The 24,856-nt window shown below is 47.0% G+C and overlaps 1 protein-coding gene across 8 annotated transcripts; it reads right to left on the bottom strand.

Moving 5' to 3' along the window:
* Positions 1 to 279: 279 nt before the first annotated feature.
* On the bottom strand, positions 280 to 24,606 carry LOC128084957 (protein DDI1 homolog 2). Of its 8 annotated transcripts, XM_052691714.1 has the most exons (10): positions 23,497 to 23,679; positions 19,507 to 19,636; positions 17,942 to 18,172; positions 15,504 to 15,630; positions 13,349 to 13,476; positions 12,610 to 12,738; positions 11,866 to 11,969; positions 11,259 to 11,448; positions 7,690 to 7,752; positions 6,172 to 6,289 (listed from the first exon to the last, which is right to left on the bottom strand). In XM_052691714.1, the coding sequence occupies exons 1-9, from the start codon at positions 23,632 to 23,634 to the stop codon at positions 7,736 to 7,738; spliced, it is 1,194 nt and encodes a 397-aa protein (XP_052547674.1). In that variant the 5' UTR covers positions 23,635 to 23,679; the 3' UTR covers positions 6,172 to 6,289; positions 7,690 to 7,735. The 8 variants fall into 8 exon arrangements, with proteins under 8 accessions (XP_052547668.1, XP_052547666.1, XP_052547667.1 ...); XM_052691708.1 differs by lacking the exons at positions 7,690 to 7,752; positions 23,497 to 23,679 and adding an exon at positions 24,527 to 24,606 and having other exon boundaries at positions 280 to 6,289; XM_052691706.1 differs by lacking the exon at positions 7,690 to 7,752 and having other exon boundaries at positions 280 to 6,289.
* Positions 24,607 to 24,856: the final 250 nt, after the last annotated feature.

Raw genomic sequence — 24,856 nt, 5'->3', positions numbered from 1 at the left:
GCTGTGCCTGCTGCCCTCTGGGGCACAGCCTGCCCCTAACCCCCCACCTCTCCCCCTCCTCACTCCCCCAAGCAGCCCCATGCAGTCCCCTCGGGCCCTGTTGTCGCTGCCAGCAGAGAGCAGAGCTCAGAACTGCCCCTCCACTCCTCCACTCCCTGTGAGGGGCAGTGGGACGGCATGGGGCTTCCCCTCACCCTCCTCTGCTCTGTGCCAAACCTCCCAAGGGACCTCAAGCTGCTCCTCACACCCTTTGCCAACTTACAGACCAATCAGACAACATTATCATAAAGTGTTTATTTTTTTAAATATCAAATTTATTTTACACATCAATTTTGTTGATAAACAGACCCTCAATATTTAAAAAAAAAAAAATCAAAAAAAGAATCAAGTGTGTATTACTTTGGGCAGAACCACATCCCATTTCCTGATGACACAAGCATGCTCCCCTTCAGCCACCTGCAAGGACAACTGCAGTACGTTCAGCCCAGAACAGTAAATGACACAAACGCAACCAGCTGTAGGATTCCTGAGAATTGATTCCCTCAAGTTCCTTACGTGAGTTTGTAAAAGTCTTAAGCTAAAAAGCATCAGTCAAGGAGTAACCCAAACCACTGTGCATTTGGATCACCAACTAAGCTACATCTACACAGTGCAGGAAGAAATCTGTTGAACAATGTACACCAAACTGACCCTATTTCCCAAGCTGGTCTCCAAGAGAGGATTGCAAAAGGCCTCTTTGAATTAATGTTCGATTTCTGTGGAGCCGTGTGGCAGTCAGTCCAAGTCTGGTGAAGAAACCCCGGGGATGCGTTCCTTCGTTTGATCATTAATGGCACAGTGTCTGAAAGAAAACTTAACCAAGTGAAATATTGCTACTTCTGAGGAAAGGAGACAGCAAGGGGTGAGGACAGAGGGAGAAAGAAGGAACATCTCTTGGAGGCACAAGGTTAGCAGTCCTTGAGCCCAAGTGTCCACACAGAAAGTCAAGCACAACGAGCAACGCAGCAGAGATTGTCACAATAACAGCACAGCTCCACTCGGCCAGGAAACGTCCCCTCCTGCCAGACCGCTCCGTGCCCAGAGACTGCCAGGTATTATGTCAGTGCTCATCGCCTCTGAGCTTGCCTGCAGCCTCACGTACAGGAGTACGCACAAAGAGGCCCAGGAGATCCCCTCAGTCTCTCAGGCAATGGTTATCCTCTCAGCAATTGTTCAGTATGTAACCACAGGGCATGCAGGAAATACCCAGAACACGCTCAGCAGACCCAGGGTGGTCACCACCTCATAGGGAAATCATTCTGCCAAGCTGAGGTGACAGCTTAGTGCAGAGCTCTGATGAATGAAGAGAGCGTAAAGAGCCCGATTTGAGCACAGAGTCCATTCACTCAGCTGCTCCGAAACCTGGGCAGCTCTCGGCATCACATCCTTACCCCTGCTCCAGCCAAAAAGCGTTTGTGCCTACCACACAAATAAAGACACACTCCCACTCTGCTGGCCAGAGGAGAGCCTGGTGAAGGGGTTGCTAAAGGCTGGGCCAAGGATGCGTGCACAAAGCAGGGACACACACTGAAACAGAAGACAGCTTCTAGACAGCAATCGCTCTTGTATTTAATTTTAACTAAGATACTCAACTCCACCCAGATTTTCTCTAATGTAAATCCTGCTTCTGAAAAGCCAAAATCACCGTCTAATCCGGCAGCACACAGCCATTCGCTCAAAGCAAGGCTTTGTGGAATGCAAAGATTTAGATCACCGGGCTCAGAACAACCTGATAAAAGTATTCATCAGCTGGGGGGGGTCAGGTTTTGTTTCTAGCAGTTCAGAGAAAGTTACAGCAGAAATTCTAGCAGTATTGATAAGTGCTTCAGTACAGCTTTGGCAGGGCAGATTTCAAAACCTTTATTTGACAAAGAATAAAACTGAGCACTGAAGTGAGTTGGCCGATGCTCTAAAGCCTTTACAGCACAAATTCTGTATATGCAGTCTAAGTAAACATGGCCATAAAACTAGAGACTTTAACCAATTTGGTGCAAAGCAGCAGTTCTTCACCTAGCTATTAGCAATTGCTTCCAAAAACATAAACGTGTAAATACGAGCAGGGTGTGACATCGAATGGCTAACAATGATGCTTCAAGGAGCTGGCAGCCCTTGAACCCGCAGGCATCCTGGAGGGCCAACCTGCAGCCGTGCTGGTGGTGCACAGCGCACACGTCGGAGCTGGGGCTCACGCTGAGACCCACGGCACGAATCAGGAGCAGAAACACGGCTTCCAGGGAGGAGGCTCTGGAGCTGAGCTCTACTCACAGTTTTTGGTAGTGAATCAGATGTGAATAGGCCTAATATTGAAATCTTATTTCCTAAAGCTTCTGGAGAGATCTGATGACGCTGTCTGCACTCCTATAGCAGTCCAAGCATTACCCCGTGCAGAACAAGATCTCGATTATTTGGGGCGCTCACTGCAGAGTACCAACAAGCTTCACCTGGGGCCAACTCTCGCTACGGCACAGAGATCACACAGCTGTGATCCTGCCTCACTAACAGCTCCTGAAGGGAGCCTGCAGGAATTACCCGATGCTGCTCAGGAGAGGGGTTCCCAAAGAGCCAAACACTGCTCCCGGTGCAAGCGCAGAGCAGTGCCTGCTGCTGAGACCACCAGCAGTGGGATATAAGTGAAGTGTGTCTGGGGACAGCGAGCCTCACTGGTGCACCCACAACTCAAGCAAAAGCTGCTTCCAACAGAGGAATGCCTTACAGCTCTTCAGAAAATAACGGATATCTTGGCTACCCAAGCACCTAAGAAAGATCTGATGACCACCACTCAGACACACAACTCTGCAGGCCCACAAATGAAACCAAATTTGTGCTGTTTTTAAACGCTACCCTATATGAAAGAAAAGCCTGGCATACACATAGGAGAACCTGCTAAGGAGCAGGGAAAACAAAACACCAGGGAGAGGTCTGGGACAACAACAACAACCGAACGACGGACAAGTCATGTTTCCAGCACTGCCCATCAGTCACTTCAGGTCAGCTCCAAAGCAGAAAGTTTAAGCTTTCACAGGGAGCCATTCCAGAGTTTCATGAGTGAGATTAAGTGAAAGTTCCTACTTAAAATTTGGTATCACATTTCAACATGCTTTCCTTTCCCAACCCCAGGAGTATTTTGAGGCTCTGCAAACCCCCCGAAGTCGTTCACTTGAGAAAAAAGCATCTGGTAATGGCTTCCTACAGCACAGCCTCAGCACGTCCTGCTCAGGCAGGCTGCTCCCCAGGGACCTCCTGGAAGGCCAGGATGCTGTGACACGGGTGCCATGGCAGCGCGTGTTCCATAAGCCCCACCTGGGAGCCCTCGCTCTTTAGGAGGTATTCAATTAGCAGCCCATCAGGCACTGCAGCCTTCTGCAGTTTCTGAGAGGCTGATCATCCCCAAACATCCAGATAAACTAGTGCAAAGCAGATTTCTTCATTCTGCTGATCACAACCCCGTGCAGCACGCAGAGAAACCATTTTCCAAGGATAGATGCAATTAAAAGCCATGACATGCAGTTGCTTTGTTATGAGGTTTCATCATCAAGGTTTTGCCTCAAGTGGTTGAGCTCGTTCTTTTGTAGAGAGGAGCAGGATATGGGCAATGTTAAGGAAAAAAAAAGGGTAAAATACTCTTTTCCCCTTTCTACTTCCCCTCCCCACCTACAACTGATATCAGCACATCTTCAAGTAAGTCAGTACATCTCTTAGTTCTTCTAGAACCAAATTCTCTCCCTCCCCTTTTTCTCTCCATCCTCTCTCTCCACAATGTAAACTTAAACACAACAGCCCAGGAGCACAGAAGGGTTTGTCAAAAGCAGCCACCAGCTCTCCCCACGCAAACACAAACCCACGCTTCCAAAAACTCCTGACACCCTCCCATTCCTTCTGCAAAGTTTTACACACCTGTAGGATCTGCCACAATTGTTTCATTAGCATCACAGACATTTGGTTGTAAGGTGTAGGGGAGAGAAAACAGCACTGACCCCAAAAGCCCATTTAGAGCAGTTCTGCATCTGTGTCACAGCAGATTCAGTGCCTGCACAACTCCGCGTGCGCCACCGCTGCACAGCACAACACTCAACTCACGTCACAATTCCTCTGTGCTGGGCAGGGCAGTGATCTCAATGGCTTCTGCCATTCTGTTATTCGTAACACTGGAGCTTATTCAAAAATTTTGCATTTAAATAAAAACATGAATTTTAATCCAGTAAGTATAATCAAAAGCTGTCCCATCCACGCAATACGAGGACATTTTCTTTCTTTCAAAAGGCCAAATCCAACAAGCGAAACAGAACAGACACGTTACTTTGGCTGCAAATAATTAAAAACTCTGGCTCAACATTCTGCTTGCACGTTACAATGTGTAATTTAGATATGTCTTAAGACCCACTCTTCCACAGTTATGTAGGAACGACAATACTCTTGGCTAGCAAAATGAGAAGAGCAAGATCTGCATTCCCATCTGCTTGTTCCAGGGCCTCCAGAGCTTCTCGCGTGGTAAAGCCAGCACCAAGGATTCGATCAACATCAGCTGCAGGGAAAGCAGGAGGTGAAGCAACCAAGGGAAGTTCAGTGGACTCAGCAGGTGGACCAGGCAGTGGTTCCTCACAGCCACCCCATGGTGCTGGGCCGTCAGGAGCAGAACTGCTGCTTCCCTCAGGTGCTTTTGTGAGTGATGCCTGAGTATCTTGAGATGTACCTTCACCCAAAGCAGGCTTAGAGGAAACAGTGTTCTGTTCCAAAGGCGGACACTGGAACCATTCTGGCAAAACCTTTGCCTGCTCAGAGCTCTCCTGTTGGTCAGATGTCCCTGCAGTCGAATCATTATCTGAAAACTCTGGAATTTCTGAGGCGTCTTCTCCAGGAGCCGATTCCATGTGAGTGACAGACCCAACACCAACGTTTTCTGTGCCAGAATCACAAGGCTGGCTCCCCTCTGCTTTTCCACCTTCATATCTCACATTAAAGGAGGAACTACTCTGTTGCTGGCCATTTGGATCTGACACTATCCACTCATCTTCAGAAAACCCCTTCTGTTGTACTTGCTCTTTGTGAACCATTTCCAGCTGAGAGACTTGAGATGTAAGAAGTTTACATTCTCCTTTACAACTGATCAGGAGTTTGTGAAGCTCTTTCAAGGCTGATGCAAGAGAGAAACATGGCTCTTCTAAATGTCTACCCAGATCTGTGTCCTGTTGATGAATGATGGAGGGGGAAGAACTGTGTTCAGCTGTTGAACTGGACAACTCATTACACTTTGTGGGGATTCCACTGGTGCTTTTAGACTGCAACACATCAGAGGTGGAAACTGCATCACTCAGGGAAGTTGCAGACTTCAGTGACTCCACTTCCATAGAAGAGGCATCTGAGTTCAGGTCAGATGCCCTTCCATTTTTGGCTTGCCACTTCTGCTTGCTTGCTGAGATGTGCACTTCAGCCACAGAGTGCTCAGTTGTATCCACTTCCATGTGCACATGACAGGATGTTTGGATACACCCCTTCACACAGGAAAGATCTGCTTTCTCCAGTCTACCTTCTCTCATTTCTGCAGGAAGACTTCCTGGCTGACTGGCTGGATGGCCCTCTTCTTCCACAGCAGGTTTCTCGACCCCACCAATGTTGCCAGGATGTTCTGGGTCAGTTTTGTCAGTTTGTTTCTCCAGATGCTCAAACTTCTCTGGCTCTTTGCACATCTGATGGTTTATGGCAAACTCATTCTTCTGTTTTGGTTCCTTTAGTTCTGAAGGCAGAGATGCATCTTCTATTTGCCCAAGCTTAGTAGGGCTGTCAGTCAAACTATTTTCTTTTGTCACTTTCAAAAGAGGTTCCTCACCACAGCCCTGTTCTATTGTGTTACATTCCATTAGACTGTCAGCAAGAAATGTTTCTTGAAGTGTTTTCTGTGAAAGGCAAGCTGGACTGCAAGAATTCACCTCCTCTGTCTGGAGAGAGCGGTCATTATCTGCCAAGGAAGAGTTATTGGGAAGATGCTGTAACACAAGAGGATGATCTTTTTCTGGGGTGATCCAGCATTCAGTTGAAGACTCAATTGACTTGACGGCTCCAGGATCAGTGGGCTCTGTGAGGCTAGGTTTGGATAAGCAAGTTGAAGCAGGGGCAAAGACAGATCGATCAAGTAACTGATTTGTGGGATTACAGATCTTAGAACTTAGTCCTGAAGACTGGACTGGATTTTGAAACCCATCAGAAGCTGGTAATGAGGGCATTTCCAGTGAGGTAGTTTCTTTGTCACTATTCTCTATACATAGATAGGGAAAAAAAAGAAAAAGTAGTTAGGACACAGAAGCAGCACTATTTCCTCAGAATCACAGAACTGTAAGGGTTGGAAGGGACCTCTAGAGATCATCAAGTCCAACCCCCTACAAAATAGGCTTCCCTACAGCAGCTTTCACGTATCCATGCCTTTAGAATAAAAGCTAAAACAACAGTTTACGTATCAGCTTGGCATATTACCTCCACCTGGGCATCACTAACCAGAGCACCACTCTATTTATAACACCAGTTACTGCAAGAAGTTGCTGGACAGTCCCGAGTGCTCTGAGAATAAGCAAGTGTAAATCCAGAACTACATTCCAGCTGCAGACAATTCATTACTGACAACAAAAGACAAAAAGCCAGTTCTAGGGTAATTAGAGAGCTCACAATTAGGGGATATTTAAACTTCAAAGTGAGCAATTATATCACTGAGAAGATGATGAAATCCCAACATCTCTGTTTATTTTTCATAGCAGAGCAAGATCTAAATTCCTCTTTGCAATATAGAGAGCAGGCTTCAATGGGATGCTTGTGCACAGTACTACATAGGAGTGCTTCATAGATGGCTTGCACAAGCTAAAAATAAGTTTAGGTTTTCTTTTAGCCTATTTCTATTAGCCATAACCTTCTCTTTAAATCAAGATCATAGGCTTAAAAACCTCATTACTTTTACATCTGCTTAATCAGTGCAGCTGCAACAATGGCAGCAAAAGGCATCCAGAGAAGCAGTTTTTCTTCTCCAGCATGTTAAGGCACATGATGATTAGAAAACAAGATATCCAGAGGTCAGCAAACATCGTTCGTATGATGTCAGCTTGAACTGAAACTGTGGATATGAAATTACCTGGGGAAGCTGTAACATAATGGCTGCATTCACCAGTACGCCGCTTCGAGAAAGCAGTACACAAATACCCATCTAACAGCATGGTGGTATTTAAGCTCATCAGATCCACTGCAAACTTATATTAGGACATAAGTTTTGGAGCAGGTTCCAGTGGTTTGTTTCTGTGTGTATGTGTGTACGTGTTGCACATCAGTTCCCTGAACTGTCAAAGAATTCATTGCCTCTGCTCAACTGAGGCTGAGGCTGAGGCAACAGAAGTGTTTTAGGTAAGAAACAAACATTGCTTGGAAAGCACGGGATGGAAGGTCAGAGTCACAGGACTCTCCTTTGCACGAGCAGAGGGCCCCACCTTTCCTCATACATGCAACCCAGGTTTGCTGCCTTTGGCCAAGCAAAGCAGGATGTTCTCTCACACTCTTAAACAGGTTGGTAACTTCACATCACGTGGGTTTCACCCTAGGAGCTCAGAGGGAGGATGGTCTTGCTGCGAGTAGTGTGAACGTTGTAGTGAAAGCTTATGAACTGATGTCTATAAATACCTGGTCTGTGGCCCACTCCAGCTGCAGTAAACACACACTACATGCATCAAGGCTTCTGACGTTCTGTTTGGATTAGGAAACAAACACACCAAACTCGTGTTAGCATTCAGAGCTCAAGACATGCATGGTTATAGTCCTACAACATTGCAGCTCCCCTCCCAACCATCCATGAAGACAGCACATGAGCAGCAGGGGCTCCTCACGTTCCCCAGCTTCCAACAGCAGGTCTGCTCAGGCAATTCTCTATATCAAGTCAAAAACAGCCCTGCTGAAGAACAGTTGAAAGGTTGTTCTGCATTACGTACACTGCAGAGCGGTCTGTGAGCGACACGCACACCTGACAACATATTTGCAGCACAGGGAAGATGTCCAGTGTGCTTGTTTGTTCCCTGTACAGCCACATTCAGGAGACATGCTTCAGTGAAACAAGACATGAAATGGCATCTCAGACCACACTCCCAGCTGCGACTGCCTTGCAGGGGATCATGCCAGCACAGGCAAGAGAAGATGAGCAAACATCAGCTTGCTGCAAGTGGGAAACAAAGATCATAGGGCAGAAATGCCAAAAAGGAATTGCTTCCTGAGGCACTGAAGAACAAAGCAAAGAAATAGACAAACTGAAGTCAAAAAGCTCACTGCTTCCTACTCCATATGGAGGACAGATTAATTGCAGACCGCTACAGACCACTACACACTGGGTCTAGGCATCAAGCTAGACTGAAGAAGTGAGCGTGTCTTGCTAATGGTCTAGTCTTGCTAACATATCAGCTCTCATGTTGTTGTTAAATCACCAACTTGACCTTTGCTGAAAGAGCATCCGTTCTTCCATTAAAGTTCTACTCTGTTCTGTGTCGTATACTCAAACAGCTGTTCAGATTGTGCTGGATGATTTGTTGCATATGCTCCCCTTCCCTCCCAAAGGTCTCCAAACTCAAAGGTCCCAAGAATATACAACCGCTTAACCTCAAGTCCTTCTCTTTTTACAGATATCCAGGAGTACTGGAGAGCACTAACCCTGCTCACGTACAGCCAGGACATGCCTCCTGTTCCGTGTCATGGAAGAAGACAACCTTTTTCACCTCAGGTACTTGCTTCTTTTGTTCTCCATGGGATACAAACAGTGTACTGAATGCTGCGGTACCACACCTCCCATCAATACACGCTGTGCGCCTGCTGCTGCACTGTGTACCACAGCAATCTTTTCTCTCGGTTGCACATCTGACTTTAATGAAGCTACAACAACTTGACAATGTTGGCATATTTAAAATCCAGCATTATCCTGCACATTTTCAGACTGCTCGTCTTTGACATGGGTGGCAAAGAGGCTTGAGACACAGAATACAGATGAAAACAAGAGAGATCTTTTTCTATGCAGCAGTACTATGTTTGAGCTCTCTTCCAAGCCAGTACCACAGAGAGGAAACAGAATGGTCTTTTCACTCTGTATTCAGGGTCATCAGGGAGTGACAGCCACTCCGATGGCAGAAGCAGCTGGTATGCTGCCAAGCACTTCTCAGCTCTTGCTGAGACTCACTGTCATCCTCTTCCCAAAGGAGCTGAATCCCAGCCTCACCAAGGATACCATCCAGCTAACACCAGGAACAAACTCCTCTCCACAAAGTGCATCATCAGGGATAGATTCCTCTCTGTATCAGGAAAAGTCTGAGTCACACACGAAAGGCGATGCTTTTCTTACATCAAGGCTGCCTGGATGAGAAGCTGCACGTGGGATAAGCTCTTGAGAACTCTGATCACATACAGAGTGATTTCTGTATCACTCGAGCTGCTATGGAAGATCACGGGCCTTGTGGGAAGCTGAGGTTCCTTGATGCTGCTCTCTTTCTCCCCCTCTCCTGTTTACAGGCCTTTCTCTCGCTTTTTTCTGGTGCCATCTAGCAGCAGTTAATAGTTTTGGAAGAGAGCAAGAGGGTCTGAGCTCACATTTTGACATCTCAGAATACAGCTAACAAGATTCCTGCAAACCAAAGGCTTGTAAGAGGACCAAGGCTTGCATATAGTCCATCTAAACAAGACCTACCTTAATTTTGTGCATTACTGTTCCACAGGTAAGTAAGCATACAAAATCAATTTCCTATTGTCATAAACCTTTTAAGTTTCTCCAGGGCTCTCTAGCAATGGAAATGGTAGACTGCTGATCAGTCTGAGCAAAAAGTCTCTTTGTTTTTAGAACTGTATTGGTATACAAGCAGCTTTAAGTCATTTTAGACACTTCTCATCTCAAAGCACTCGCCTAAAATGCTGTAATTACAGAGACACATTGTTTCAGATGAAGAGGTCTGCTTTCTGACTGATCCTTTCACCAGAGTACTAAGTCCAACCAACTACAATGCCTGCAATTTTAACTGGAGAAGAGCTGATCTCCACATTTTCCAGGTTTTGTGAAGAGACATGAGCCCAATCCAACGAGCCTGACCTCTAGGGATGTCAAAACTCAGCAGAGAAAGGACAAATTTCTATTTATCCTCTCTACTTGCTGGAAGTTAAATTAATAAGCATTCAAAGACTGGCTTAGAAAGTCAAAACGTAACTCATTTCTTGCTGGTATACTCAAGTCTGGCCTTCCTCTGGAGCTTTTCTATCTGTGGGAAGCTTACATGCCTAAAATAGAAGAAAATAATTCAAAAGGATGTGTGCTCTTCTTATGTAAGCCAACTGGTTATTTGCAAAAAAAAAAGAAAACATCACTGATTACACTTTGGACAATCAAGCAGCAAGTGGTAAGTGGTAAAGAAAAAAAAAACAGTGCACTATAACTTTGTTATGTTTCTCTCACTATGTGCATGCACACACAGTTATCAGACTTTGATTTTTAATCATGCTACAGTTAAAAATTAGCAAGAAAATCATTCAGGAAACCAATTTTATCAGCTTAAGCATGGCAAAGTGTTTTGCATGTTTCTAAAAACTGCCGTGAACTTGTGCTGTCTTGGTGGGCATAAGCTGCAAGTTAACAGCACTGCTACATTACAGCTCCTCAGCACAGGGGCAGCAATCAGACACTGACGCAGTCTCAGACACTGCACACGTGAGACTCGAGTAATTGCTGAGACTGCTATTCCTCTTGTACTAAGATCTGTACTTACTGCTAGGGCTCGTTTGTTTTTGTGTGCTGTATCTGTTAAGAATCAGATTGATGAAAGTCACCTCCGTACTGCCCTTATGCGAGGCTGCTAGAACAAACATAACTGAGTTGTGTACCTGCTGCACAGCAATTCAAACCAGGTGAATGGGTGCCACAGACAACCACTTATCTTTGAAGACCAAGGTATCAGAGCTGCTAGAAATGTTGCAAGAAGAGCACAAACTCAACAGCAAGCATGCCCAAATGCCTTCGTGCAGACAGATTTTGCTATATAGAAAGGAAAAGATTGGTGCAGTTAGATGCAATAACCAGGAACAAGGCCCCTTTCTCTCCACCTTTTGCTCACTGATGCTGCATTAGAAACTGAGAAAAGGAGAAGGGATCTTCCAGTGACTGTCAACAGGCATTCTGACACACAACAAGAAGACCAAGCAGATTAATATTTCATCTGAGCTCATTACAATACCTGCTTCCTCTACAGACTTCTGTATTGCTTCTGCTAGTTCCTGGTCTGCAATCTCCTCTGGCCGCACATCTTCTCGCCCAGCCCCGTAAGCCAGCCTGGCACACTCTGGGAGCTCACCCTCTGGGAGGAAAGTGGTCTGTGAGCCAGTCGTGCCAATCACCAGCACATTCTTCTTGAGATCAATGGAACACTGCGAAAGAGACACTGAGACATCAGGGGCTTGCATAGAGCACATCAGTTCCCAGAAGAAGAGACAAGGCTGAACAAGCCATTTCCAATGGCAGCGGCTCATAGCATTATGCAAAATGGACAGAAAGCATCAGCTGTAAGCAGAGGCCTCCACTTGACTTGTTTTGTATTTAATCATTCAGTTGAAAAGCTCGAGTGTCTTTGATCTGAGCAAAAAAGTTCAGGGAGCAGCCAGACACCCTATACATACACCTGTGATGCACATCGCATAAATACTCCTTTCATGACTGGTTGAAAAATAATCCACTATTTTCTCTTCCCATAAAATCCTACACCATTCCCAGGTATGGTGCTTACACTGTGCTTAGTGCCTTAGGATTGAAAAACTGAATAACTATTTCATAACTGGTTTGGCTACCTGATGCCTCTTAAGCATATCCAGTCCGAGAAGCATGTCCATGGGCTGCTCTTCGAGGATGGAGAAAGAGCACGCCAGGAAATCCCCTTCGATCTGAACCTGAGCTGGAACACAAGGGAGAAGAGTTATCACCTTGCAAGCTACAGTGCAACACATTATGTTCTGCTATTTAATCCCCTAGGAAAGGCTTGCACAATCACACTGGGGAGAGCTGATATCAGGACTCTGATATACAGCCTTGATCAAAAGCCCAGCTGTGAGCAAACACAGGGATGATCAGGCCTACATTGGTCTTGGGTAGTGAATTATCATCAAAGCTGTTCTGGCCTTAGAGCCTTAAGTACTGCTCATCTAAGCTTCCAAGCCAGAGCTAGAGGAGCTACATACAGTTCATTAGAGCACAAGCCTAAGAAGCAAGAACAGCAAAAAGAATCACCTTTTTCATACAATAGGGACAACCTTCTCTCATCTAGAAAACCTGCACACACATGCAGATTTCTCCTCCTGGAAGAGGATCAAATGCTCCACCAATTTAGAACTCTTCCTGTGCAACTCACACTGCCCAACAGTCACACCCCAGCAGGAAATTCCCTGCTGGGAATGAACCCAATCAACCCCACTTCTGCAGTTGGAGTGAACAGTTTCTCAACTGCAGGAGCTGCAGGTTCCCCCATCTGAAAGAATTACACGAGACAGAAGGCTCAAGTCAGAAGTGTTGCTAAAGCTAAGAATGGCAGTACTTACCTAAGTGCACTCTGCCAATTATCTTCTGAGTGCCTACACCTTTAGCAATGCCAGCCCACCGCCGATCCACCAGCCTCATTATGTTGCACCTTTCAGCACAAGCTTGGCTCATAATGGTCATCTGGGCACCTAACAGCAACAGAATTTGTGTGAAGTCTTGACAGGGCATCACAAATTAAAATACTCTCCTGGAAGGGCTTAAGATCTTGGACTCGGTAGCAGGGAAACCACATCACCTGCATGAGGCAACATGTCACTGCATAAAAGGCTTTTGTTTTTTTTTTAATGAAACCCACAGCTTTGAATTTACGATGTATACACTCACAGATGAGCGTGGGCAGTAAGGTACATACTGCTGCAGAGCTGAGTACTTTAACGTGGTGGATGGGAGGTACAGCACTAAGGCTGGCAAAGTTCCCCTCTCTGTAAACTGAGATAAGGCACACGCCCAGCAGTGACCATTTTGGCATTGCAGCCATGAGGCACCAGAGATCCTCACAGGAGCCTTGACCTGAGGTGTTCAGCCACTCATTTGTGCTGCTCCACAAACAGTCTCCACAACTGGCAGTTTGCCTTGAAGCCCAGATTGTTCTGAGATTTTAATTAGGTGCTTTAAAATCTTGTAAAACAGTGCTTTATAACAAACAGAAATATTTCAGGCAAAAATTTTGAGTGTTTATTCTCTCCCTCAATGAGGGAAATGAGAATGGAGAAAGAGATGAAAGCAGGAGTAATTCACCTGAGTCAACAAAAGCTTTCACTGGATGTCCATTGACTTTACAGTTAATATAAAGCATCACCACCTGGCCAAAGCTCTCGGGTGCCTCTTCCATTGCTATCGTCATATTTTCTTCAATATTTTGTTGCCTAAATTGAACAGAGAAAAAAGAGAAAAAAAATCAGACCTCTCTCATTAGCAAACCCTTCTGAGCATCCCTCTGATTTACAGACCTGACAATCCCACCTGCTGCAGTTTGCATTAACTACAAACATCATTTCTAAACCACAACAAACACTGCTTAGCTAAACACAGCCTTCTCAGCAGAGGGATTGCTAGTAATGATCTTGGCTTAATTCACACATACCAAGCCACTTCCCTTGCAGCCAGGAGGACTGCTCTTCCCCACACCTTGCACAGCTCACACTGCAGCACACCTGCACGTGATGACCTGTCTGCAAGAAACCCATCATCACAGAGCTGACATGGAGAACTTGTAAGCAAACACCAGCAAGTTTATCAGTCACTCTGAAGGAAACAGGGCATGTGATGAAGATGCTGCCAGTAGCTACAACACTGGGATCCCACAGCGCAGCTCAACATTAAAATCCTCCAGCATTTCCCTGGATTTTGCCTCTCTCAGGCAAAGGAAAGGAGGCTTATAACTGAAACTGCAGTGAGAACACTGCCACGAGCACGTGCCTCGCTGCAAATTCAAGCCTACAGAAAAAAACACTGAGAATCTCATCGTGGCCCTGACAGCAACCTTGAAAGCAACAGGTATCCACACTGACTACATCTTAAACAGCTTTATCTAAGAAAGGACATGGGCTTCCCATTTTAATGCCATTTCACGTTTCCTCCTCAGACAGCAAAGATAAAACCAAGCTCCTCTCATGCATTTTCTGTAGCCTTCCCACAGCAGGACGGGTAGATGTGTTTTTTTTGGTGTGGGAGGAAAACAGCTAAGAGCAACTAACAGTGACCTGGCTCACGTGGAAGCTAAAGCCCCCTGCTACCCTGCTGCTAGTGGCCTGCGAAACAAAGAGCTTCACGTTATGTTGTCTTTTGCTATTCCATTTAAATCAGATATAGTGCAGCTGATTTGCAGGTTCAGTTTTCTTGCTGAATCCATTATTCTGTTTTCTCCGTTCCTGATGTCCCACTGAAGGACAGATGTGTCTCAAGAAACTGTGGATGCCTGCAGGAACTCCCAATCAATCTCAGGCAGAGGACAGCTGATTAAGCAAGAATTCCAGTAACCTGAGATACTAAACAGGTTGTGAAACCTGGGGACTGCTAGATGCCCAAGTGTTACCCAATAGCTGCACAACCTTGGACATATTCCCTTTATCTGCCCCAATTTTCCCTCATGTACTGAGCAAGGAAAGTGTTCCTTTGCCTCCAAGCAATGATTTACCAACAAATTCACGCATTGTATTTTTCAGCACTGCTATGCTAAGCCATTATCCAGTACCAACACCTTGTCAGTCATAATGCAAGAATGACTCTTCACAAATTAACTTTTGCTATTATCAACAGTAAGCCCATGTCAGAAGGACATTTCCTTAACAAGGACTAAACTGCAAGTCACATTCCAGCTCAAGGATTCATCATTCCATTTAAGAAATCATGCCTCACCCCCATGCAATTACACGTGGAAGACAGACAGAGGCAGCAAGGGCTCACGAGCAGAACATGTTTCTATAGACCTCTTCTGATAGCAGTGAGGTGCAGAGTCCGGCGTGGGAGGAGACACACCACTGCTGTGCAGAGAGCTCAGGTCGAAGACCAGCACAGGTCCTCAGGTTCAAGACACAACCAAGGCACATAAGTACCACCTCTGAAGGATGCAGCTATTCAGCAAAAAGCTGAATATGCTCACTGCTTTCCACAACTCTACGGGTTTCAGAGAGGCCCAACTTAGGCAGTTTTGAGACCTCACACACACAGCAGTGCTGCTGCTTCATCTGTGCACAACCACACGTCCCCAGTTCTCAATCCTACCACTTGCTAAGGTGGCTCAAAGCATAACCCCAAAGGCAGATTTCTCTATTAAGGCAGGATCTGCTTTCTGAACACACTCCTTGTAGCCTCCAAGTTGGAGGGAAGCACCATCCAGAAAAAAAAACACCATGAAGATCTCCAAAGCCCGCTAGTGACTTTGGTTTGCTACCTTATGTCTTCTTCTATCTTGGCCTGTGCCTCAAGATCAAAAGGGTCAGCTGAATACAGTCGGATCCTCTCTTGTTCCCGTCGGGCTCGGTCCTGCTGTTGCTCCAGCAGTACCCTGGTAAATTTATCTGCAGTAATAAAGACATACAGGAATGCTTTTTACTGGTAATTACTCTTACAAATCATATTCTGCCACAGCAAACACTTATTTTTGTGTCAACGTGCAATCAAAGATAGAATCAGCTGCACAAGCACAAGAGGCTTTATCTGAAGGCAGCATGGATGGACCCCAAATGTTGGTGCCAAATCTGGGAATCTGCTGAGACGAAAAAGAACTGCACAGAGCCAGTCCTCCTTGTTCTGCTACCCAAACACTGCAGTGCCAGTAGGGCACAAACAAACTCAATTCTCTTGTGCTCAATCTTCTGTAGGGAAAAAAAAAAAAATAAAGAAAAAAAAAAGGGCAGTGGGGGCAGGGGGAAAAAAAGAGACAGTATTTAAAAGTAAGAGCTGCTATTTGAAACAGCAACTCATTGTTCTTTCGCAGGAAGGGTTGCCTACAAACTACTCCAAAAATCTGGAAAAAAACACCTGCAACAGATATCAGGAATACAGAACTCTCCCTCAAGCTTCTTCTTTGAATTGTGCATGTGTATTTTGAAGAATTCCCAACAGACAGAGAAGTGAGATTTCACTGCTCTGAACAAGACAGCCCATCTACAAGAACAGCTTGCAAAATCTACCACGTTTTCCACTCAGCAATCTGCTGAAAAATAAGTTTGTAAATTCAGCAAAGAGCAAACTCAAGATCCAAAGGCATAAAAAGGAACAGAACTTACTTTTAAGCCCAAGCAACAGAGTTATTATTATCTCTAAAGGTGAATGCCTACTCTGCAGTCAAGAGGTGCGAGGAGAGGCACTTGCTTAAGGAGGTTTAGCTGCATGTTTTTCAGATCTCCATTTTTCAGATGGCTTCTGACTATTCTTTACTGTTTAGATCAGATCAAGTATATGTCAAAGAGACCTGGTAATAAATTAAGTTCTGTAAACACAGAAGGTTGTGGTTTTGCTTCAAGAAATGCAATTCCCATCAAAAAACTTGCTGGCTCAGAGACAATTACGTGCTCAGGAAAGCATTTGGTGGCTGTTCTGGTGTTTTTTTATCTAATTAGTTTCCACAGAGCACGTGCTTTCTGATGTGCCCACAATGCACCCAGCACAGCCACATGGTACACATCTGTTCATACATTTGGACATCAGAATTAGAACAGAAACACTCATAGCAGCAGTACAAAACAATGAGAGTACAACCAGATAAAAGCACTTCCCTCTGGCATCCCACTGCAGCGATTTGGAACTAAAGACGCACACCTGAGGTAAAGCCTTATGTGCACCACAGACAAAACAGGTCAGCAGGTGAGCCAGATGTGGGTGTCCTGGCTTGACATTGCATCTCATGCCAGCTGCAGCACATTCTTCTCCGGCTGATGAGAAAACTGCTCTGTACTACAGATGCAACACTCAAAGGAGGCATAAAAAAACATCAGAAAACAACACAACTAACAGGGATATGAGCAGAAGTCCGAAGTAAACAATGCAGTAGTCATCAACATCCACGTGAGCTCCCCTCTTTAACAGATAAATCACTAGCATGTAACCTTGAAAGGGAACAAGTCTGCTACATGGTTCTTCTCTTCAATCATTTCCCAAAGCTCAACCAGATTTATTTCCTATCTAAAGACTTGCAGAGGCTTAGAAGGACTTTATTCAATGCCCAAAACACCATTCTTTGTACTTAAAAGGGGACTAGAGATCAAAACTTTAATCAGACAAAGAATAAGACAATAAAATCAGCTGCAGAGAAAATGAGGGATGCTGTACTACAATTCATCTATGCTATGTAAAGTGCCCACTGCAAAACTACACTTCCAAGATTAAGAGAGATGTAAACATTTACGACTATTCCTAATGGGAACGCTCCCTAAAGACACCATCTACTGGTTCCTTTTTCACTCTCTCTTTGATGTCTGCTTCTTCAGCAGCTAACCACTATAAGGAGAGATGGTCTCAGAGCACACTGCTCTCAGCTGAGCTCTCGCTGACCTCTGCAGTGCTGCAAACACAGCACAGCAGTGGAAGCAGTGCATTCAGAGACTCAGCATAAAAAAAAAATCAGGAGTTGAGCCACCTGCACTCACAGAAACTCAGCTAATCCATGCATGTACTTCAAAGCAGGGGAAACAGGCAGTTCAAAAACCCAACCTGGAGAAACACACCCAAACTGCTAGAAAGAGAGGAACTCTGCCACCAGCGCTTCCAACCAGCGCCTTGCATGAACACCATCAATAAGCCAGCAGCGAGGACCCCAGGCAGCTGGGGTATGGTAACTGGCATTGGAACTGGGCGCAGACAGATTCTGCAGCGAAAAACCCGACCTACCGAGGTCTCCACTGAGCAGCGCCTCTGCCAAGGGCGGATTGCGCTCCTTCAGCAGGGACAGCTCGTGGGGATTGGCCAGCAGCATCTCCCGTAGCAATGCTGGGTTTTCCAAACCCTGAGGGAATGAAGGCGCATCGGGAGGCGACGGGCGAAGGCGCTGTGCTGGTGGCTGACGCTGCTGAGCCGACGTCCCAGGAACCGCAATGCTGCTGAAGTCGATCCTCGGCAGGGCTGGAGGGAAAAGAGAGCAAACACATCAGCACTTCTTATTTGCAGTTCTGCTCAAAAAAGTAAGTACAATAACTATGGGAAGGATAGGTCGGTCTTAACGCTAGGCTCTTAGACCAGGTCCTTTTAACAGCAGTTTGCAACAGGTGCTGTATGGGAACTGTTGAATCACGGCCTGAACCTCTGATTGATCTGAGGCAAACAGAGTCAGCCATGGGAGCACAGGTGAAGGCAATTCAGCTGTGTGACCAGAAGCGGTAGAGCCTGGCTGCACCTCTCCTGGACCCCATGTCAGGGCTGTCTGCCACTGAGGAAGGATCTCTTCCTGGACATAACTCCCTGCGGAGTTCTTCTGTGAGCCTAGGACGTGGTGAGCATTTGCATTTGTTTTTGATTATCCCTCTCCACCATGATAATGTTTCTAGCTATAGCATCTGTAGATACCAACCTAACCACACCACTCTGTAGAGGTGCTGAGTACACAGGCACGCTGCCACACAGCCAGATTACTGGGTGAGGGAAGCTGGCATTTCCTCATGTAACTGGCCTGCTCTGCGTCCCCAGAAATGCACTTTTTGAATCACACACTAGTTATTTCCAGCTTCACAAATGTGAACAGCACAGAAGGAACACGAGGCTAAACCCAGTGCCTAAGGCACTTCTCAATCTCTCTGACTGGAAATTAAAAAAAAAAAAAAAAAAAGAAAGAAAGAAAAACTCAAGCAAAAGAAAAAAAAAAAAAAAGCAACACTTCTGCAGGTGCATTGCAGGAGGAGCAGCAGCAACAGCAGGAGGACAAGAACTTCACCCAAGACCTCCTCAGGCAGCAATCCTTTCAAGAAGTGGACTTGATAGGAATCGGTGCAGAAGGCAGGAGAGAGGTAAGACCAGGAGCACACTCACAGTATTCAAGGAGTCTCTTGCTTGTGTGCATGACTGTGTACCTGCATTTGTTAAGATGCAGTTTCTCTGTGTATCTGTCCGAATACAGATGGGAGCATGTACTGCAAGAGCCCCTTAATGCACCTGAGCCACCCTGAGCACACATTCCTGCACCACTGCACAGAACAGGAAAGGAGCAGCCATATATGAACAGTCACACACCTCTACACAAACGGCCGTTCTGAGCAAGCTACATGGACTTCTGAACTTTCCCCAGAATGGTGAAACATTCTTTGCTTTCTTAGAACCACCAAATGATGAGTCCTTCAGCTGATTCTGGAGGTCCCTCCGCCACAGCTTACCCTTCCTCTGCAGTTTTGCCTAGCAAGGTGTTAGAGACTAATGAGACAACAGCAAAGCCTTCAGATGCTCAGAGCAAATGCATCACTTCTCACCTGGGAAACGGATCGAGGGCCGTGGCTCTACGGTCTCTTTCTGTCGTAAAATCACCACGTCTCCATCTTTCAAGCCATAGGAGGCCAGGGATCTGTTGTTGTCAGTGAGAGGCCTCTCCGCATAGACAATCTGCTCACGGGGAGAACACAAGGAGAAAACAACAAGTGTGACCAAGCAGATCAGGATCTGACTTACTTTCTTTTTAGAAACATGTTTCAGCCACTCCTGTGGGCCCACCTCAAGCCTCAGAACAGGCGTGCAGCCCTGAGCACAGGCACAGACAAGCCCTGCCCAAGCACCTGGACCTCAGGCACAGGCAGACCTCAACACGAAGCGGTTGGGCAGGTACCCAGCATCTCTCCTATCCAAAGCCAGCAACCACTTCTCAAAGCTCAGCATCTCAGAGAAAGGCTCATCTCTTAATTAGAGGCCAAGATCTTTGAAGGAAAGAACAGCTTACACCAGACCTGTTTGCCACACATTTCCAAAGTCACATCTCTGTTATTACCCAGGTCGTGACTGCTTCCCATAGCGTTACCTTCACCCAGCTCTGCATTTGCTAACCAAAGACTCAGCTGTATACATGCAGGCAGCATCCATCAGGACAGATAGTGTATTGAATCATCTACAGAGCAACGATTTCTTCCATTACCCAGAACACAGCTCCCCACAACAACTGCTTTTCAGAGAGACTTCTGTGATTATCTCAGCCATTTTTGCTTTACTTCAGCGATGTAAGTCCACTCAGACCCAAACCATCAGCCTCCAAACATCACTGCAACCAGTGGCAGGAATCAAGGAATCAATTTCTTCTGACTATAATACATAAAGTCACACCCTTTTCTATTATGATTTTCTAATCTAACTCAACAAATATAAAAACATACTGAGATAAAAAATGAATAACCATCGTTATGGAAACATAAAGATTTCTACTCGTTACGTAGGAACATTTCTACTAACACTAGATCCGTAATACCTACAGATGTCCTAAATTATGTCCATGCTTTCCTTGAGATTTCAACAGGCAATTACTGCAGATGTGCACCGTCACAAGACTTGCCTGTGACCAGAATGACATTCTGGGCTTCTGATTCCACAAAACCTCTGCCATTCTCCTTAAAAGAACAGGAGTTCTGTTGAAGATGTGTCTTTGGCATCCCAGTAACCGTATCTGTTAAGCATTACGGCTTCTGTGCCAGAATTATCAGAACAGGAAAAACACACACCATTAGCAACAAAGATGAGGTTTCTACCCTCTCAGTAACTACAGCATCAACGGTACTGCACTCAACTGGCTTGTGAGTCCCCTTCAAAGTGAACACAGACCCACCTGCAAACTACACTAAGGCATGCAGACGCGTTACTGGCGTTATTAAGGTTGGCTCGTGATGGGCACATACTCTCACATGACCACACATACACACACGGCCTGACTCTGAGCACTGCTGTCTGTGGAGAAAGCAAGCTTGCAGCAAATCCCAGCTGCACGCACAAATCTTAAATGACAGTTTCTCTGTGCAGACGCTCTAAGAGACATGAGCTAATCAGTTTAGGTGAGGTTTTACCCCTGTCGTCTTGCTAGGATTGGATTTGCAAACATTCAGCCTTAACACCTCAGACAGTGCATTAAGTGCTCAGCACTCGCTCCACATCCATCAGCAGCAAGGCTTAAAGCACATTTGACCCATTCCGCTTTGCTGCTAAGACGAACTGATTTCATTTCTCATTTCAGTCCAATTATGCAGTTAGCAGCATTCAGAGCTGTATGCCAGCCAGGCAGCCACAGCACGAGCTCATCCAGAGGTAACCCAGGCAGGAAGCAGGCAGCCACACCACATAGTGTGGATTCTCCACAGTGGCACCGGGGAGAACATCTTCATGAAGCAAGAAAGCCCAGTCATGAAATCAGTTGTCAGCAAAATAAAGCTCATACACCAGGAACATTCCTCTCTCAAAGAAGCCCACAGTGCTACAAATTGACCCAACGTACACATAGAGGGAGGAAGGATATACCACCACTGCCAGAACAACACAGAAAAGTCAGTTTTAACTCCAGGTTCCCTCTTCTTCTCCACAAAAGGCATCTGCTCGATGCGAGAGAGAAAACAGCGAGCCAAATTTCTTGCCCTCTGCTCTTCCTGCTACACCTCCCCTTATCAGCACAACCCAGCTGCAGCTCACACACTATCTTGTGCCACCCTCCAGTCCTCTACTCCTCAAAGCCATGGGCTTCAGCAGTCACCTCCACCCCAAACTACAGTGCCCGGAATGAATTTCACCAAATGATAAAGACTCAGACTCACTCTGTGGTTTACAGACCCTGCACGGTCCTCGCTACTAAAAGCATCTTCTTTTTTTTGCCAGGAAGCAGTAAGTGTTACCGTAAGGCAATGAGTGTTATGTGCAGTAAAACCAAATGTGATGGGTGCAACACAAGGACCCACACTGTCCCCTGGTTTTGGAGGTAGTTTAGGCATGCAAAATCTTTTGACAGAACTGCTTTGCTGATAATTTATGTTTTGTAGCCTTCTTTCTACTGAAGATCCAAAGAAGACTGCACAAACACAGACAGAAAGAGCAGGGGAAGGAACAATAAATTCACACTTGGAAAAAAATTTTTAAAAGGAAACAGAATAATGTATAAACAGACAGGTGAACAGAAAGCAAGCAGAAGCACTCCTGAAAAGCAGAGTTGACCCATGTTACCTGTAGTCCCTGTAATCACAAAGCTGCGGCAGTTTAATTGCAGCAGAGCAAAGATGCAAAGGGAACTCCCAGCAAAAGCATGCACAGAAGTACGTGAGCCCTTGCTATCCTGAAATAGATGCAAAGCTGACAGGTCACCGTGACGCAAGAGGGGCAGCTTTGCAAACAAGGTCACTGAGCTACCAAGCGCTCACAGCTTCCGGAGGGCAGAGAACGTCCCTGTCACATAGCAGGGGCTGGCCCTGTCACCTGCTGTAGGAGTCATCAGAGATGCTGGTGCCTCATCGGCTGTAACACAGCATTGCAAGCAAGCCCAGAAGGCAGGAGCCCTATATACACTGCTGTGGCTCCCTTTCCACTTCTCATAGACAAAGAGCTTTTTTCCTAATGCAAGATCCACATAATCTTGATTTTCTACTGCTCTGGAAAACAAGTTAGGCAATGGTTTCATTCTTGTGTTAAAGGTTACATCAACACCATCCCCTTACACTTTCTCAGGAGCGTCTCCCAACTCAAACCACTGTCTACAGCTGCTCCAGTGTTGAGCACAGGTTCTACTGCACAATAATCCCCACACACCGGCATGTCAATCTCAGAACCAGAGAGCATTGTGCCTTTCATCACTAAGCAGCAAAATCAGAGCTTCACGAGGGCAGAGGAAAGCAGTCTGAAGCCAGGTGAGGCACTGAGAACCTGCTCAGCAGGGCACGCAGCTTTCCTGTCTCACAGTCCTCCGTCGCTGACTAATATCCACTTGACTGGAAAAACGCCTTCTTAATGTAGAGTGGGAAATGGCTCACAAAGCAAAAACTTCAGGAAACAAAACTTCACAAACTTTGCCAAGCACGCCGAGATAAAGCGACAGAGCTGACACTGCCTTGTCCAGCGGCACAACGCCTGCGAGCAAACTGTGACAAAAGGCAGAGAGCAGACTGAGAAACTCCCTCCGGGGTCCCCCCAGCACGCCGCAGCCCGGCTCCGGGCAGCTCTGTGAGCCCAGCACCGGGCGCGATGCGGTTCCCCGCGTGTGGGAGCAGCGCCGTGTCCACAGCCGCCTCCACAGCTCCCAGAAAACGGGGGAAAGCCTCAAAACGTTCTCTGGAGAGAGGGGAAGGAGGCGAGGAGCCCGCAGCCGGCCCTGCCTTCCTCACTCCCGGGATCCGAGGCCCCGAAGGACGCGCTCCTCCCCGCGGAACCGCCGCCCTCCAGAGGCAGGACGGGCCTCGGGCGGACGCCGCGCACCCCCGAGAGAGGGCGGCGCGAGGGAAGCGGGCCCCGACCTGACTCTCGGCTGCCGGGATGCCGGACTCGAGTTCGCAGAGGGCGCGGAAGTTCTGCAGCTCGAAATCGGCGTCCACCTGCAGGGAGAAGGTGAGCTCGCTGCGGTCGCGGCGCAGGCAGAACACGGTGAGAAGCATGGCCGCCCGCCGCCACAACCGCCGCCCGCCGCAAAGCGCCGCCGTCGCAACGCGCCCGCCGCAAAGCGTCGCCGTCGCGAAACGTCCCGCCCCCACCGCCGAGCGGAGCCGCGCCCGGCGGCACCCCGCCCATCCGCTTCGTTGTGGGCGCTGCGCTGCTCTCGGGAGGTTTCCCTGAGCGCTCCCGTTTGCTTGTGAGGCATTCGGGGGATGCTCAGAGCCCATCGGAGCGCCGTTTGGTGCAGCCTTCAGTGCGGCGTACGTGGGACACCCCGCACTACTCTTCTGTGCCCGTCTGTCAGCCCAGCTCCTTTGGGGCTCCAAGGACACCACTTTGAAAGACCCAGAGCGTCCCGGGTTGGTTTCTGGGATATCCTCCTCTTATCCATGTGCATTTAAGGTGTCCCAGAACACTCCAGATGTATTTTAGCAGCTCCTACAGCCCATGGGGTCAAGAATCAGCTTGCACAGCTGCAATCCTGGTGCTTTTTCAGGTGCTGCACGCTCCTCTGGCTGCCTTTTGAGGCATTCAAGAGCACAGCATAGGGTCAGCATTCAGGAAAAACGTACTTAAGGGCTGCCTGATCCTGGGGGGTGCTTTGGGAACATGGGAAGACACAAAGGCCCTGAATAGCTCAAGGCATCTGCCACTGTAACAGCTGAAGGAAAGGTGGGCAAGAGGTGAAATTTCACAACCAGAAAACACCAGGTCAGCCACAGCCACAAAACACATCAAAGGCACAGTACTGCTCACAAAGCAGTTTGTTTAGCCCTTAAGCCTAAATTCCATGGAGCCATGGGGAAAGAGCCCAAGCTCCAGGATGCAGCTAGGCAACAACAGGCATTCCCCCAGCACAATTTGATTTGCATTCCCCAGGTTTCTGTAGCTTACCAAGTTCAAACCTGCTCACACCTCCCAGAGGGCTGCAGGGCCAGCCACAAAGGCTGACAGTCTATTGCTGCCAGGTCAAGTTGTTTCTCCAACCCCCAGAGTGTGAAATGTCAGTGTTAATTTCCTTGAGAGATGCACGGGAAGGCAAAGCTATTGCAGAGGAGTGTGCATGTGTCTGGGCACGAGGGCTGTGTGTTGCAAAGGGCTGCTAACCTCAAGGGGTGGTGGTGAAATCTTCACCTGCCCTGCACATGCACCACTCCAGGAGCAGAGTTGAGTCATGGAAAAACACCAGCCCCAAAAGCAAAGCAGTGGATGGAGTGATGGGCT

The sequence above is a fragment of the Tympanuchus pallidicinctus genome, unplaced genomic scaffold (assembly GCF_026119805.1).
Source record: "Tympanuchus pallidicinctus isolate F22 unplaced genomic scaffold, pur_lepc_1.0 scaffold29, whole genome shotgun sequence".
NCBI lineage: Eukaryota > Metazoa > Chordata > Aves > Galliformes > Phasianidae > Tympanuchus > Tympanuchus pallidicinctus.
Note: the sequence above shows the minus strand (reverse complement) of the source record. Positions and strands in the feature narration are given on the sequence as shown.